The sequence below is a fragment of the Protobothrops mucrosquamatus genome, unplaced genomic scaffold (genome assembly GCF_001527695.2).
Source record: "Protobothrops mucrosquamatus isolate PMUCROS unplaced genomic scaffold, P.Mucros_1.0 scaffold314, whole genome shotgun sequence".
NCBI lineage: Eukaryota > Metazoa > Chordata > Lepidosauria > Squamata > Viperidae > Protobothrops > Protobothrops mucrosquamatus.
Window position 1 is genome coordinate 559,328 of NW_015386654.1, and position 17,077 is coordinate 576,404.

The 17,077-nt window shown below is 34.6% G+C and overlaps 1 protein-coding gene across 1 annotated transcript in view; it reads left to right on the forward strand.

Moving 5' to 3' along the window:
* Positions 1-16,480, forward strand: part of ZGRF1 (zinc finger GRF-type containing 1) — a 34,714-nt gene extending 18,234 nt beyond the window's left edge. Inside the window, exons 14-27 of the mRNA XM_029283989.1 lie at positions 1,106-1,293; positions 1,710-1,849; positions 2,828-2,974; positions 3,914-4,028; positions 4,175-4,431; positions 5,159-5,318; positions 6,225-6,302; positions 7,873-8,020; positions 10,401-10,528; positions 12,524-12,647; positions 14,346-14,522; positions 14,903-15,037; positions 15,424-15,685; positions 16,241-16,480. Of these exons, the coding sequence (XP_029139822.1) occupies positions 1,106-1,293; positions 1,710-1,849; positions 2,828-2,974; positions 3,914-4,028; positions 4,175-4,431; positions 5,159-5,318; positions 6,225-6,302; positions 7,873-8,020; positions 10,401-10,528; positions 12,524-12,647; positions 14,346-14,522; positions 14,903-15,037; positions 15,424-15,685; positions 16,241-16,392 (2,211 nt within the window). The 3' untranslated portion in view covers positions 16,393-16,480. The remainder of the gene's footprint in view (positions 1-1,105; positions 1,294-1,709; positions 1,850-2,827; positions 2,975-3,913; positions 4,029-4,174; positions 4,432-5,158; positions 5,319-6,224; positions 6,303-7,872; positions 8,021-10,400; positions 10,529-12,523; positions 12,648-14,345; positions 14,523-14,902; positions 15,038-15,423; positions 15,686-16,240) is intronic.
* The last annotated feature ends 597 nt before the right edge of the window (positions 16,481-17,077 follow it).

Sequence of the window (17,077 nt, forward strand, 5' to 3'; positions counted from 1 at the left end):
ACAAGGATATGAATTGCATAGATGTACACATTTTTTTGAAATTGCAAATTTGGCTTGTATTTGGGGAATAAAATAATTATACACTTTTATCAGAATATTTATAGTAGCTGAAAAATATGGAAATTAGTAAATATTTTGAGTATTTTAACAGTAAGCTGCTGAAACAGCTCAGTTCTGTGCATACTGAGGGAAAGGGGAATGGCTTTCCTTTCATCAGAACGTATTTCTGAAATTGAGTAGCCAGGGATATGATTCCTATCTTTGTTTTCGTAAGTGTAATAATGACTGTTGAGAAGTTTTGTCCCTGTGCAATTTTTTCAGTGAATATCATTTTTTAACCTGCATTTGCTAGTACCAGTATGAAGGGAAGGGAGTCACTAAACAAATTTAGTAGCGGGGAAAATAAGTTTGTTTTAATAAATACCATATATTGGCTCAATAATCTGATATTATACAGGTAATCATCGACATACGACCACAATTGAGCCCAACATTTCTGTTGTTAAGTGAGACATTTTTAAGTGAGTTTTGCCCTATTTTATGACTTTTCTTGTCACAATTGTTAAATGAATCACTGCAGTTCTTAAGTTAGTAACATAGTTGTTAAGTGAATCTGGCTTTCCCATTGACTTTGCTTGTCGAAAAGCCATAAAAGTTGATCACATGACCCCGGGACACACAGTTGATCACAGCAACCCTCATAAATATGAACCAGTTGCCAAGCATCTGAATTTTGATCACATGACCATGAGGATGCTGCAAAAGTTGTAACTGTGAAAAATGGTCACAAGTCACTTTTTTCAGTGCTGTCGTAACTTTGAATAGTCACTAAATGAACTGTTGTAAGTCAAGGACTATCTTCACTTAGTTACAACTTTGTACTGCAGCCAAAAAGCCATATAACTCAAAACCAAGTTAATTGAATCAGTATCTTTTGAGAGATTTGTTATACTATCCCAAAAGTCACTTGACCAATAAAGTTAAGCTTTTTTTGTTCTCTATCCCTTTCTTTCTCTCTCTCTCTCCCTCCCTTTCTCTCTCTCTCTCTTGAAAACTAGTCAGGTTGTCTGTTCGATGGATTAATATGGCTTGCATTTTGTTTCAGGGACGTCTTTTCTATGCTTGTGATGCTGCTAAAGCAGATCGATGTGATTTTTTTAAGTGGGTTGAAGATGTAAAACCTATACAGATGGAGAGTAAACCTTGTATTAAACTTAATGATATAAAGAGTATTGGAACTTATCTTAGATGTCAAAGAATTTCTATCTATGAAGAATGCCAACTTTTAATAAGGTATGTTGAAATGTTAGATACACTTGAATAGTAGTTTATAACTGAAAAGAAGTGATGCTAATGAATAATGAAGATAGTGTCTACATTACTTAAGTTTCCTTTAGGAAGAGTTAATAAAAAGTATTTAAAGTAAAAAATAGTAGTAATGATCCCAATATTATAAATTAATTTCAAACAGACTAAGCAGTTCTTTGGTCATGTTATTCCCCCCCCCCCCGCCGCCAGATTTAGCACTTTCAATCAATATCTGTTACTGATATTAATATTGCTACTAATGAAGAGTTTATTCATTATTTTGATTAATATTAAACTTTGTGTCCCCAGTTTTATGTTTTTCATTTCATGAGAAATTATTTTAGTATTTGTTCCTAAAAGCAATATATAAATTACAGGGTTCTTATATTTCATTTTTGCAGGAAAATGTTTGATACTCAAAGAAAACAATTTAGTAAGATGAAGAAATGTAATATTGCAAAGGCTAGCTTTAACTGTGATTCTAAGAGCAAATTATTTCTTAAACTGAACCGGAAGGAGCATTCATCTACATACAGCAAAGGTTGGTAACTTTGAAAATCTCTGAGACAAAAGAAAATTTATGTTACATTTTGTTATATTACATTATGTTACAACATAATTTTATATTACATGCTGGCTCATAAAAGAGCCAAGGTTGCCTACCCCTGCCCTAACTGATCAAATGATATTGTTGAGGTTTTGTCCCAGTGCCTGATTCTGTTGGGGTCTGGATGGGGAGGAATAGGATTAAGCCAGACATTAGCAATGGGTCCATGAACTATCTGACTGAGGATTTTCTAATTTTAGTTCTGGATGGATTGCGCTTTCATAGACAGAACTGGTATATAGTTTGGAATTTTTCCTAGACTTGTAGCTCAAAAAGCAGATGGCAGCTGTGGCCAGGAAAGTTTTTGCATGGATTTATCATATGCATCATTTGCACCTTTCCCAGACTAGGAAATCTTTCTTACAGTCATTCTGCCTTAATCACCTCGTGTATGGACTATTGAATATGTTCTCTATGGGGCTACTTTTGAAGATCACTTGGAAGCTCTGGCTGGTTCAGTGTACAGCATGAATAGTGTTGCACACATCTTTCCAAATTGTTTAAAATCCTCAAAAAGGTGACCTTAGAAATTTAAATTATAGTTATGCAAATAAATATTCTTATATTTTATTTAATTTTTAGCTTATATAGTAAAACAGTTATGAATGACTTTTTTTCTGTTCATAAACAATTAAATGATGTAGATGATAAAATTTAAAATGCCTCTCAGAATAGTTTTTCAAATAGTGCCCTTAAGAATATGAAATTATTTAATGTGAAAATAGATATTTACTCAATGCATTCCTGATTAAGAGAAGGAAAAATCTCAGTGTTTTTGTTTTTTCAGCAAGAAGACATAGGAAATAAAAAAGGAAAAAAACTTTTTTTTTCAAAGTTTCAATTGTAGCTTTACTTAATTGCAAAATTGATTGCTTGGTGTAACTTATGCAAATGTATGTACTATATTGACAGATGATCTTTGGGTTGTTTCCAAGACTTTGACCTTTGAACCCTTGGACACTTTCATTGCATATAGTGTTTTCTTTGGACCATCCTCTAATAATGAAGTGGAGTTGGAACCTCTCAATGGTTATAGCCCATCAAATTGGTGCTCAAATAGTAAGTTTCTGCTAAAGGTTTTTTTCCCTGTAAGGTTTTAGAACAGATTATTCAAAATATGACTGTTTAATATGCCATAAAACGGAATTCCAACAGCTTTTACTGGAAAAATTATCATTGAATCAGATCAGCTTTTAAAGGACAGTGGGAAACCCAGTTCAGGGCATTTGATAAGTAGGAAAATCTAAATAGTCAAAATATTTTACTTATCCACAGGATATTTTCCTGCAACTGAAATATGTTTGCTTGAAATTTATCTTAATTCATGGTCAGTTTGAGAAAGTTAAATATTTGCACAACTTTGATTAAATCCAAGACATAATAGGTACACTTTGAAAGAATTAGTGGGAAAGCAGAGCTAGAGTACAGGGAATGCATTGAACTGAAACACAACTACCTGCTCTTCTTATAGAAAAATGTACGTGGTATGTGAAGAGATGGGGGGGAAAAATCCAAATATATCCTTGTTAAACAGAAAAAAATTAGATAATCATAATAATAATTTAAAAAAACCTCTTCAGTTGCAGGGAACACAGAAATGGGAATTTTTTAGAGACATGTCATTTCTGGAAAATGTTGCTTTGAGACCAAGGAAATACAATACTCCCTAACTCAGGGGTAGGCAACCTTGGCTCTTTTATGACTCGTGGACTCCAACTCTCAGAATTCCTGAGCCAGAATGGCTGGCTCAGGAATTCTGGGAGTTGAAGTCCACGAGTCATAAAAGAGCCAAGGTTGCCTACCCCTGCCCTAACTAATCCACAAGTCTTGATACAAATTAGAATGTATCTCCCCATGCCTATTATTTTACCTTAAAAATTATTGTTACAATTGATATTGGCATGTATAGTGTCTTGTATTTTTGGACAAGATTCAAATGGTTTTTTTTAGTCAAGTTCATCTCTAAATATCTATTTCTTATTATATTTTCTTTCTTAGTGATTGTTCATGCCTTGTTCGTGTGTAATGCTAGCACTGAACTTACAAATTTGAGAAATATACAGGAAAATGTCAATTTGATCACTTTGCCAATCATGCAGCATCTACTTACAAAGTAAGTAGTGATACTGTCTTTTAAAAACAGAAACAGATTTGTACATTCATTAATACAAATACATTTGAATTACTTGACTGGAAATATATTTTCATTCTAGTGCTAAGTTCTAAATAGGTTAAATCTTCTCTTTTCTTATATTTTAGGGGTTTCAAAGAATTCTTTCCAAAAACCAAAGAAAGGAAACAAAAGTTTAAACCACCAGCACTAAATACAAATGCAATAAAATCTGAAGTGTTCAGCCCAGAAATAGTTATAAATCTTGCTGATAAAATTATTCAAGCTTTTCAGCTAAATAAAGATCAGGCCACAGCAATGATGCAGATCGGTGCCATGATGACATCTCAAGAAATTAACACAGAAACAGGGAAGCATCCGACTTTTCCAATAACAATAATACATGGTAAATTATTTTACAAAGGCTTCATTTTTTGGCTTCTCCAGTCCTATATTCAGTCCATATTTTAATGAACTATCTTCAATTTTGTCTTCCTTCTCTAAACATTTTTTTCAGGATTTTAATTTAGATTTTTTTTTTTACTACTATCAACCATTTATATTCAAACTTTTGAACTATGTACAATACTAGATTTATATTCCACATTGCAGCTTCCCATGTACCCCACCAAATCTACTCTGGAAGGTTAGGATTTTGCCATGACCATATTTAGGATATGTAGAAGTGTGCAATGAGGAGGAAAGTAGGAATTACTTAGGTTTATTTAGGAGGTCTTATACTGAATAGGTTTTTTGTGCAAACTACTTTAATATCCACTGACATGCAGGTTAAATGGAAAGGTAAGTTCTACATATACCAAATTAGGAGAGAATATTATCTGATTCTTCTCACTATTCTAGCATAAATTCCAGGCTTAATTACAGCCATAAGTCAAGGACTACCTATATTGCAATCATAGCATTAGTGGGCTTTCCACTCTAATTCCAATATTACATTTCAGCTGATTTGATGCAATCACTGTATGCACAGCTAAGAATGTTTCTCATGATGAATGTCTGATTTCTTTAACCTCCTTACTGCTCAGCCCAATTTCGAAGAAAATACCTGTTCAAAAGAACAATACACAATATGTTTATTCTAATGTACTTAATTTATTAAACTCAACATGTAGGTGTATTTGGATCTGGAAAAAGCTTATTGCTGGCTATTGTTATTTTATTCCTGGTACAAATATTTGAAATCAATGAAGCAGTTAATGGCAAACAGTCAGTGCCATGGAAAGTATTGGTTTCTTCTTCCACCAATGTTGCTGTAGACAGAATACTGTTGAGGTAAGTAATTTAGAAATCATTTATGCTCAAATTGTTTCCATAAAAGATGTTTTTTACAATAATACTGTATGTGCATATAATTAATCTTGATGTATTCTTTATTTTTGAAAACTAATCAAATGCAGCTTTTTGTTATTCTTTTGGGTAGGAACCCTAAAATGCTATTTTGGTGAACTCTAAAAGCACTTTCTAATCAAACTTTCACACTCGTAAATACTAGTTTAATCTAAGATTAGAAAACATTTTAAAAGCTTATAGCTGATAAGAATCAATTTAGAAAACTGAAAAATGAAAAGAATGTTACTGGAGTTTCTTTGGAAACTTGCAATTCTATGAAGATCTATTGAAACTTGAACCAAACTCTGCCTCAAGACCGTTTTTTCTTAGTCTCCTCTCCTAACTATTTAACCCTGCCACAGAGTGTCAAAATGATTAATGTAGCAAGTTTCTACCCAAATTCCTCCAATTCATAGTCCTTTTGCAGACTAAAAGGAGCATTAATATCTCTTTGTCCCTGAAGCATTCAGTGGAAAGACTCACTACTCAAATGGAGAAAAACTGTTTAGATATGTCCCTTCGCTCTCTTGACACATTTGGTGTAGTGGTTAAGGCATCAGGCTAGAAACTGGGAGACCATGAGTCCTGCCTCAGGCACAAAGCCAGCTGGGAGACCTTGGCAGGTCATTCTCTCTCAGGAAGGAGGCAATGGTAAACTACTTCCAAAATCTTGCCAAGAAAACAGCAGGGACTAGTTCAGGTAATTGCCAGTAATTAACACTTCAGATTTGCACATGAATATTTCAATTTGTAAAGCGATGCAATTTAATGACCATGACAAAATATAAATGAAAGAATCAAAATTTCTTTTTTAAGAGATTTAAAATAATGAATTATTGTTTATTTCAGCCTACTAGACATTGGATTTGAAGACTTCATTAGAGTGGGAAGCATTAAAAAAATTGCAAAGCCAATACTTCCTTACAGGTAACTTGCTTAAAATCTTTAACCAGGTCCAAGAGTTGCATTTGGATCTACTAGAACAGGGATTCTCAACCTCCGGTCTGTGGACAAGCACTGGACCGCGGTATACCAAAAACAAGGCTGCGCAAACAAGCAAAGCCCCATCCGCAGGATGCAGGCAGTATATGAAACCACACCCCTCCGATCCGTGGAAAAATCTCCACGGAACCGGTCCCTGGTGCCCAAAAGGTTGGGAGCCACTGTACTAGAAGCCTTTGATCAAGCTGGAGTTTGTATAGAGGTACAAGCATAGAGAACCATATAAACAGCTGTCATAGTTGTTTTCAAACTACAGGAAGCTAGGTGGAAATTCAAAATAATTTTTAGCAACTTATACAATTAGAATAATTATTTTATTGATTTCATCATAAACATCTTTTTCTAGATTCATTTACCATTACTCCCTATCCTCCAAAGGCAGCACGGGATAAGTGAGCACTGGGCATTCTGACAGTAGCTTTTATTAAAGGATGTAAGCCATTTTAAGTATTAGAAAGTATGGGACATAAATTATAGAATAAGTACTTGAAATGGATTCTTAATGAGGTTGAGGTTTTGAGTACTTCTATATCAGTGGTGGCGAACCTATGGCACAGGTGCCAGAGGCGGCACTCAGAGCCTTCTCTGTGGGCATGCGCGTCGTCGCCCCGGTCCTAGGACTTCAGCTGGGTTTTATAAAACCTTTTCGCTTTAGGCCTCCGCTGCCATGTGCAAAAAAAAAAAAAAAGGTTCAATCAATTTCAACTTCTTGCGGGAAACAAAAATTCTTGCAAAGTTGGAATTGATTGATTGAACTTTTTAGTTCCATCCAGTCTGCCGTTACCACTGCAGTCATGCCCACCGAATGGGCCACGCCCACCCAATTGGCCACGCCCAGCCAATGGGCCACACTTACCCGGCACTCAACGATGAATAAGTGCGTTTTGGGTTGCAGTTTGGGCACTTAGTCTCTAAAAGGTTTGCCATCACTGTTCTATATCATTGTATTGCATTTTATTTTTTCAGATCTTTTAAAGTCATATGAATTTTTTTATGGTTTTATTGTTAACTGCATTCTGCTGTTCGATCATTTTAAAATTATTTTTTAAAATTGGTTTTGATTTCTATAAGTTACTCTGGAAGAAACTGGTGTAAAATGTTCATTTTAAAACAAATATATGAGTTGCTTAGAATCGTATTTGAGATAGCCCAATAAATCTAATAAGTAAAAAAATTCTTGCTGGCTACCATCTGTACAAAATGTTTGAATGCACTCATATATAAACAAGTAAGTTCTAATGTAGGTTACTGCTTATAATTTATTATTTGGATGTAAATATAATTTTTTACACAAGGCTCATTCAGACAGATAATCCCTTCTTTATTCCATAAACAATATGCTAATGCTACCTTTTGTGGCATGGTAACTGGGATCTTCTCTTAGATTTCAGCTTCTACCTAAAGTAGAAGCAGCAGTCTTTTGTGCAGAGGCATCTTTTCATAAACAAACTGTTCCATTCAGTATTATTCCCTACAATTATGCAATATGTTAAAGCTTGCATGCTGGCTCAGGATCTGAAAATGAACAGCTGAAAGAATTACTTGCCTTGATGAAGGAGGATTTAAACCCAGTGGAAAAAATGTATGTGAAGAAGACTATTGAACAACATAAACTGGGCACCAATAAAGCTTCCCTGAGAAAGGTAATGATGAAGTGTATTTGCATGTGCCAATAGGTAGCATAGATTTTTTAAAATTATCTTTAGAGGCTCTGGTTAAGTAATAGAATGTGGCATACAAAAATAATTTAAAAAATCAATAGCAAAGTCATCTAGCCTAAAGCCAATGGAACAGTAAGAATACAATTAAATCTTATTTAAAAAGACAGGTTGGAACTGTAAATTCCTGAGTGAAAAAGCATATATTCAGTTATTAAGAAAGTGAGGGAGCTGTTAGCATTTCCTTTTTGGACTCTTGCCCCAGTTGTGCATTGATAGTGAAATGGAATATAATTATGGAGAAATCCTTCATTAGTAAATTTGTGGCGTAAACATCATTAGCAAATACTTGTAGGAATGTTAATGTTGGAACTATAGACTCAGTAGATCCAACTCAATGGTACTACAAATAAATAATCTGGAGAGGTATTATGATGAACTTCTTTGGGAATTATGAAAATTACAGGCAAAAAATAGAATTATTTGAATATAATATGTTTTATTATATTTTATTATATACATTATAATGTTTTATTATTTTATTATGACAAGCCAATTTTCTTTCTGCCAGTATTAATAAGAAGCCGCTCTGGAAGTTAAATACATATAATGCTGTCTTATTTCAATTATATTATTAGGTAAAATAATGTTCATTTCAAGTAAACAGTTTTTCTTAACGCATATACTTCTTGATTTAAGGCCACAATTCACCTTGCTAAGCTATCTGGTTGTTAAGTGAGTCATGCCCAATTTTTACAACTTTTTTGTCACAGTCATTAAGCGAGTCACATAGTGAATAAACAAATCTGGCTGACCCCATTGATTTTGCTTGTTGACAGTTGACTAGGGGGGTTCCAAATGGGGATCACATAACACCGGGATACTGCAGCCATCATAAATACATGCTAGTTGTCAAACACACAAAGTATGCTCACGTGACCGCAGGGATACTGTGATGGTCATAAATGCAAATTCTAATAAACCACTTTTTTTCAACACTGTCATAACTTCAAATAGTCACTAAACGAATGGTTGGAAGTCGAGGACCATCTGTGCTGAATTTGGAAACTGCATTTAGTGTTCTTTTTTTTTTTAATGTGAAGCAAATTACTGTAAAAGTGAATGTTTAAGAAATACAGTAGCTGTTCAGGTTAACAGACTAATGAGGCAAAGGCAGGGGTAGACAACCTTGGCTCTTTTATGACTCGTGGACTTCAACTCCCAGAATTCCTGAGTCAACTGTGCTGAATCAGGAATTCTGGGAGTTGAAGTCCACGAGTCATAAAAGAGCCAAGGTTGCCTACCCCTGGGCAAGGATCTCCACTAAAACTGAATGTCTTTTAATTCAGGGTTCCCCAACCTTTCTGGTTTTCAGACTGACGGGGGGGAGAGGGGATGGTTCTGCGGGAGCAGTGGGCAAGCGTGCGCGTGCTCACCTGCTGCTCACACAAGTGGGGGTACACGCATGCTTGCCCACCACTTCCACGGCCTGGTTCCGAATGGCTCAAGGCCCGGCAGTGGGCAACAGTCTGGGAGTTGGGAATCCCTGTTTTAACCTATGAGTTGGATGTTGGGGAGGGGGCTCCTCAGATATTCTTTTTACAGTCAAAGATAGGTCAGTGTTATAGCCTCTGATGTACACATGAACATGTCAGTTTGTAAAGTCATACAGTATAACGACTATGATAATTTAAAAATAAAGGGATCAACATTTATTTAAATATATTTCAAATACATTTGCAATGAGTTTGTCAAATGACAAATTCTTTGTGTAGTTATTATTGCCTGAAATCTGAACAAACTCATATCCAGCAGAATGACTGAACTACTGCCCCTTAAGTTGAGCATTTATTATAACTATGAAAGAGACTGGGCTATAAAGTAATCAGTTGTCAAGAGACTCACCTGACACACTCACACCTGAAAAGCCCTTATAAATAGAAGAGCACTGACACCGATATCCCTAAACGCTGCTGAAGATGTTACCCAGTCTGGTAACAAAATGTTCGGAAACCAACCCACAAGCTCGGAGAACAAACCTTCACCCTTGTAATCAATTGTTTTTATTGAAATCAGTTAGCAAACATGGCGTCACATGAATAAACTGAAATGAACTGACTTGCATTTTTAATCTTTGCATGTTTTATTATTTTTTTAAAGTAAACTTCAGGCATAGGGGTAATAGAACCAGCATCATGGAGTCATATTTGTTCATTATAAATTTGATTTTTTTTATTGGTAGTACCATTTCTGAGTATAAATGCATTCAAATGCCAAATAAAGAAATTGAATTTTGATTGTACAATTTGTGGTTCCTTATTTATATGGGTATACAGATTGCTTTATTTTTCCTCTGTTGATACAGGTGAGGGTAGTGGGATCTACTTGTGCTGCCTGCTCATTTCCTTGCATGAAAAGTCTTAAGTTTCCTATAGTGATTCTAGATGAGTGTAGTCAAATGACAGAACCATCCTCTCTGTTCCCTATTGCAAGGTATGGCATCATTTTACTTTGTTATTAGACTCCTTGACTTTTAACCAGTCATTTAACGATCATTCAAACTTACAACAGACTTCCCCAGGACTACATATAATCCAGATTCAACATTTCAATGGACAGCCCCCCCCCCATAGTCACATGATCATATTTTGGGCACTCGGCAACCACTCTGAATTTAGGGCTGTTTGCAGTATCCCATGGTCACATGACCACAATGTACAATTGTTCTGCAGGAACCTAGCAAAATCCAGACAATGGATTTCACTTAAGAACCATCACATTCACTTAATGACCTCCATATTTGCTTAATGACCATGGTGATTCACTTAATGACTGTAGAAAAGGTCTCAAAATTGGGTGCGGTCCCATAATGATAACAATCACCATGATTTAGGGATGTAATTGCAGGCTTAGTTATGATCAGAAGTGGAGGACTACCAGTAATTAAATTCAGTGTACTGATTGTTTTAACTTATGATGTATGTAAGTTGCTTTAAAATGTAAGCAAGAAAACATTTTATAACCAACTAATATAATTCTGATTATTGCAACAACTCAATGACCACCTTCTAACTAAATTCTCAAAATGGAGTGTGAAATTGTGATGGCTTAGCTGACAGCAAGAATAGCTGTGTGAAGCTGATCTCCATTATTTACAAAGTTTTAAATGCAATATATTATTTAGAAAACTAAAGCTGAAATAGCAAAATAAATCTTCCAAGTATGGTGAAAACAGCCAATATAGGGGAAGGTGAGAAACTCTTATAATTCCAGAATTGGGTCTCAGCAAGATAGCATTTATCTTCAAGAAACTGGAAGCATTTTTTTCATAAGATTCTTGTTGAATCAGTTTGCTTTTAGCTGCTAGGTCAGGCAAATCCAGAAACATCTGATTAAGGTAGATTAGCCCTTTATGCATCCCAAAGTTCAGTATGTAGTTGTTAAAAGTGTAATATAACATAGACACTTTGCATTGGGTCAGTTTCAAGAAACATTTTTTTTTCTACAACTTAATTTTATCCAACGAATTAAGAGAGAATAAATGCTGGCCAGGCATTAGAGCTAAGCTCATAATGAAAGCCAATTTAAAGAGGGAAATGCTATAAATAATACAAAAGTTACAGTATGTATTTGCTTTGCCAGGCTTATTGAGAACAAGTAAACAATTAGTGACGATTATACATTCTGTTGAAAGACCAGTAATATTTTAATATATTTTTATTTGGGCTTCTGTATTAACAGTTTCATACCATGCTCCAAGTTTTCTTGAACTTGGTGTTGTGAAAGAAATTTAAAGATAATTGTTTTTAGCACAAAAGTCTGAAGCCTAATACAAGTTTAAACTGTATAGCAAATGAACAGACATAAAGCATAGTTTCAGCTCTGTATTATCAGTTACGGTTTACTAGGAAGCTGGTCAGGCAGCTGGAGCTATCTGTCTATTTTGTCTTTAGACTTTTTTTGTCCAACGCTATGGTTTATATCAGTGGTTCTCAACCTGTGGGTCAGGACCCCATTTGGGGTCGATCGACCATTTCATGGGGGTCGCCAAGCAAGGCTGTCCACCATTTTTTTGTCCGCCATTTTTTTTGTCCGCCATTTTTTCCCCTTTTCCAGCGGGTGCCTTACCTCCCTTGGGCTGGGCCAGCTGGTGGTCGGCCTGCTCTGTCTCTGCCGCTTGCCAGCTACGCCTCGGCCGGCACAGGGGGCGGAACCACGCATGTGCGGCGCTCCCGGGAAGGGAAAGTCCTCGACTTACGACCAGTTGGGTAGTCCTCGACTTACGACCTGTTTAGTCCTCGACTTACAACCTGTTTAGTCCTCGACTTGCGACCGGTTTAGTCCTCAACTTACGACCGGTTGGGGTCGCGGCATTAAAAAGGTTGAGAACCACTGGTTTATATGATATATGATTGGCTTTTACTGAAAGAAAGTTTTCCAATTTTTAAATATAATATGTGGTGTCCAAAAATATATTTCTATTTATAGTTTTGAATGTGAAAAGCTGATTCTGGTTGGAGATCCTAAGCAGCTGCCACCTACCATTCAAGGGTCTGAAAGTGCACATGACAGTGGATTGGAACAAACTCTGTTTGATCGGCTCTGTTTGATGGTGTGTACTTCTAATATCTAGAGAGATATACTTGATTTTTTTTAATTTTAAAAATATTTAGAGCCTAGAAAGTGAGTCAAAATCTTATCCAACAAAATGTTGCTTTCTTAATGTTATATGTTCTGTTTTATGAAAATATTTAGTACATACTCAGTAGATATTTCAGTATGGAATACATGTGAGTGACAGATCAGATGTCCATCATGAACAGGCATTCATAAGGAAGATTATCATAAGGACTGGATAACTATCTTCTCTAAAAGTTCTTCCACGAAGAATTAGTGACAACAGTTAAAATAAACGCTCCTATTAGAATGTTTCTAAAAATCACAGAATATATCATATTTTGAAGATTTCTGAATCTGGCAAGATCAACTTCAGTATCTGCGTTGAATAAAAAATGCCAGTGTACCATTTTCACAAATACTTGTGCTTCTTTAATTTTTGAAAATGTTTTTATCAAATAACATTCCTTTTTTAGATCTGTAATGTAAGATATTCTGTAGACTTGGCATATTTGGTCACATCTGTAGATAAGATGAAACTATTATGTTTCTTTTCTCAAAGAGTGGGTTTTGCAATTTATTAAAATAGAAAAAATACAAATACATTCTAAATGTTGCTAATTAATAATCTGATAAGATAGTTGCTTCAAGGAAAATATTCACAAATTATAAATAAAAAGATAGTATGTAAATATATTTAGAAAAACAACATAAAGATATGTGACCAAATTATCTTGCTTCTTTGTTGAAAAAAAGAACAGTTTAAACATCATAAAGAACAACAATCCACATTTCAAGTTTGCAGGTAGATTTAGCATTCTGAGTGCACAAAACAATTATCTCAGTTCTCCATAGCTATGGATAAAAGGTTTATAATTCTTTGTATACTGAAACATTTTATAAACCAGAAGATAAGTATATTTTTCACCAGTATCAGTTATATAGAGTTAGGCTAATAATCTTATTTATTTCATACAAAGTGTGATAATAGCATGGCAGCCCCAAAACTATGAATTAATATTCAGTTTGTGGCAGCAAGGATTTTATAACGAATTTACATATTTTCTGAAATAATCAGTGTAAAATAAAAGGACTGTTTCTTACAACCACTTCTGTGAATTCTTTTCTGTAATGACACAATTGTCTGAAATCTGTCTTTGCTAAATTCCTAAGCATTTTGAATGATTGGATTTACATTTTTTTTAAAAAATTACATTACTTGTCCCATAGCACAAAAAGGCTTAAATATTTTCCCAGTGTATATGTTAATAACTATCTTGTCCTATTATCCTTATATTGTTGCACATATTACTTACAACAAAAAGCCTGGCATAAAAAGAAATCTCAATATTGTATTATTATACAATAAGAGATTATATGTCAGGCACAAGGCATAATCTTTTATTGTATTCTTATACAATAAGAGATTATATGTCATTCTTCAAGTTGCAACATAGATTTATTCAAGCCTATACACAAAACTGGTCAACAGCACTAATTTGTACTAGATAAGGGTCAAAAGAATTCAAGGGAGGGAGCAATGCAAGGACTCTAAAGTGGTGATGTGTTTAACTCCACCCCCTCCCAGCTCTGCCTGTTATTTTCCTACATTATATAATTTATAACATTAGTTATTTAACAGTGCTTTCAGTTATTTTTGCTCTCTTTCTTTTTCTGCTTGCTATAATCACAGGGATATGCACCTATATTACTTAGAACACAGTATCGTTGTCACCCTGTTATTGCTGCTATAACCAATGAGCTATTTTATGAAGGAATTATGTTGAATGGAATTTCTGAAACAGATCGAAGTCCTCTCTTGGACTGGCTACCAACACTGTGTTTTTATAAAGTTAATGGATCAGAACAGGTAAGTATTGCATTAATTGACGATAATGGTTTAGATTTAAGAACTTGTAGTTTTCGTGTTCTTTTGTAAACCAAATTGTTTAGGACAGAAATGATAGAAGAGATATCCATGAAGTAATTGTATCCTAGGCATAACATACCCGCGGCTCTTCTCCATTTCATACATTCATGGCTAAAATAGTTAATTCGTGCAAATGAACTTCCTTGAGCGTGTACTTCTCTCAGTCTCATTTGACTGAGCACTCCAGCGGCAGCCATATGATAAATGTAACTTGATAAACAGTCTTAAATTAATAGTACTACATTTCATTATTCTACCAAACAAATTAATTATCATATCACTGACTTTTTTCATTATATAACTCAAAATCTGTTTTCTAGATCGAGGCAGACAACAGTTTCTACAATATGGCAGAATCATTTTTCATTGTCAAATTAATACAATCTCTGATTGCCAGCGGAGTAGATGGCTCTATGATTGGGGTAATAACTCTCTACAAATCCCAAATGAGCAAGGTATGTTTTAGTCACCAAAACAATTCCAATGCAGTATTATTTGGGGGGGGGGGGGAATATCATTAATTTGATCTTGTTCAAACCAAGACCCTCAGCTTCATTATGCTTTAAACTAATTAGGAATTTATCAGAGATGATTCTGTTTAAAATACACTATAAATTAAAAACCAAAAGTTTATGGGATGGCTTGCCTCAATTTTGAATATACTGTTTCTCGCATAACCATAAAAAATTTCCATTGATATTGTGTTTTATGAATCCTTTTTTTATTCAACCTGCTCCAATGGTAGATATTTTAAGAACATATATCATTACCCATTATTTTATTTTATTTTATTCAATCTTTTACAAAGAACGTCAGGGATTTCCTCTGTTTCTCTTTGCAGATCCGTAACTTGTTTGGTGCTATACACATGGACACTGCCCAAATAAAGACTGTCCAGGTGTCTACAGTAGATGCTTTTCAGGGAGCAGAGAAAGAAATAATTGTTTTATCTTGTGTAAGGACGAGACAAGTTGGCTTCATAGATTCAGAAAAGAGAGTGAATGTGGCTCTGACTAGAGGAAAGAGACATTTATTGATAGTAGGAAATCTAAACTGTTTGAGAAAGAACAAATTATGGGGAAGTGTTATTCAGCATTGCACAGGTAAAGTAAAATATTTTAAAATATAAATCACTCACCTATTCATTCATTGTACTTAGAGTCTGCCTGTTCTTTGAAATGCAAGAAAGGGGGGGAACACCCCAATATTACTTTTACAATAGTAATTTGTGGGCGTAGTCTGATGAGAGAATGGCTGGGCTAAAATCTCCTTCAAGTTTTTTTATCCACCAGAGATTTGACCAAAGCTCTCTCTGTTCAAGGTGACACCTTCACAACAGCGGTCTCCAACCTTTCTGGCTTGGTGGACTGGCGGGGGGGGATGGTTCTGTGCAAGCAGCAGGGGTGCATGCAACTCCATTTGTGCGATCAGTGGGCACACACACCCTTTACTTGCACGAATGGAGCTATGCATGTGCACACTCGCCCACCACTTGCACAGCCCGGGGGTTGGGGACCTCTGCTTTACAACTTTAAATTATCTCTCTTTAAAGTTGTACTATATCAAGCAGAATTATCATATGGCTCCTTGTACATAAGTCAATGTGATTAAAGTTTAATTATATATAATATATAAATATACTATTCTGCTATTTATAGGGAGAAAAAATGGATTACAACATGCTAACCAATGTGAGCAGCAACTGAATGATATTGTTAAATCTTATTTCAAGAGAAAGATGGAAGAAGAAGCCATCATGAAAAAGAAAAAATCTAAAAATGAATCACTTTCCCAAAAAACAAACGCATAAATATACTGGATTATATCAATGATTTCATCTTGAAAATCAAAATTAAATTACAGTTTTGGTATATTTAAGTGCCACCAGTAATACTGTTACATGAATTAAAGGGTTTTTTTAAAAAAAAAGTTTAAATATAATGAATAACTTTATAACAAGTAATTTCTAATGAAAGCTAACTTACTAGGAACTGTACATTTCATGACCACAAACTTTTTCCTCATACACAGTTGTTTTAATTCTTGAACTGCTCTATAAATACTATGGCATTAAATAAACTCGTATTTAAAATATTTCTCATGGATTTTTGAATAGGATACAAATGTATTCATAAATAATGGATTACAGTTTTTGCTATTGCAATAGATACCTACTTTCTGCAATCAGTTGTGTAAGATCATTGTGAAGAAAAGCCATACTTGGCTTTTTCTCTCTCTTACAATTATATCATTTAGTATCACTGTGCCAGAAGTGACTCTTTAATCTATCCATTCTAGCTCCCTGTTTCAAGCAGGAATTCAAACTAAGCTCTTACAAATAGCTATAGCTAAATTAGAATACATGCAAAGGATGGGTATTATATCTACCTAATTCTACAGGTAATTGGTTTCACTGTTAAACCTCATTTTCTTTTAGTAAATATTTTCAGTAATCTGTCTTCTTGTAACTTAAATTCGCTATTTCATGGCTTCAC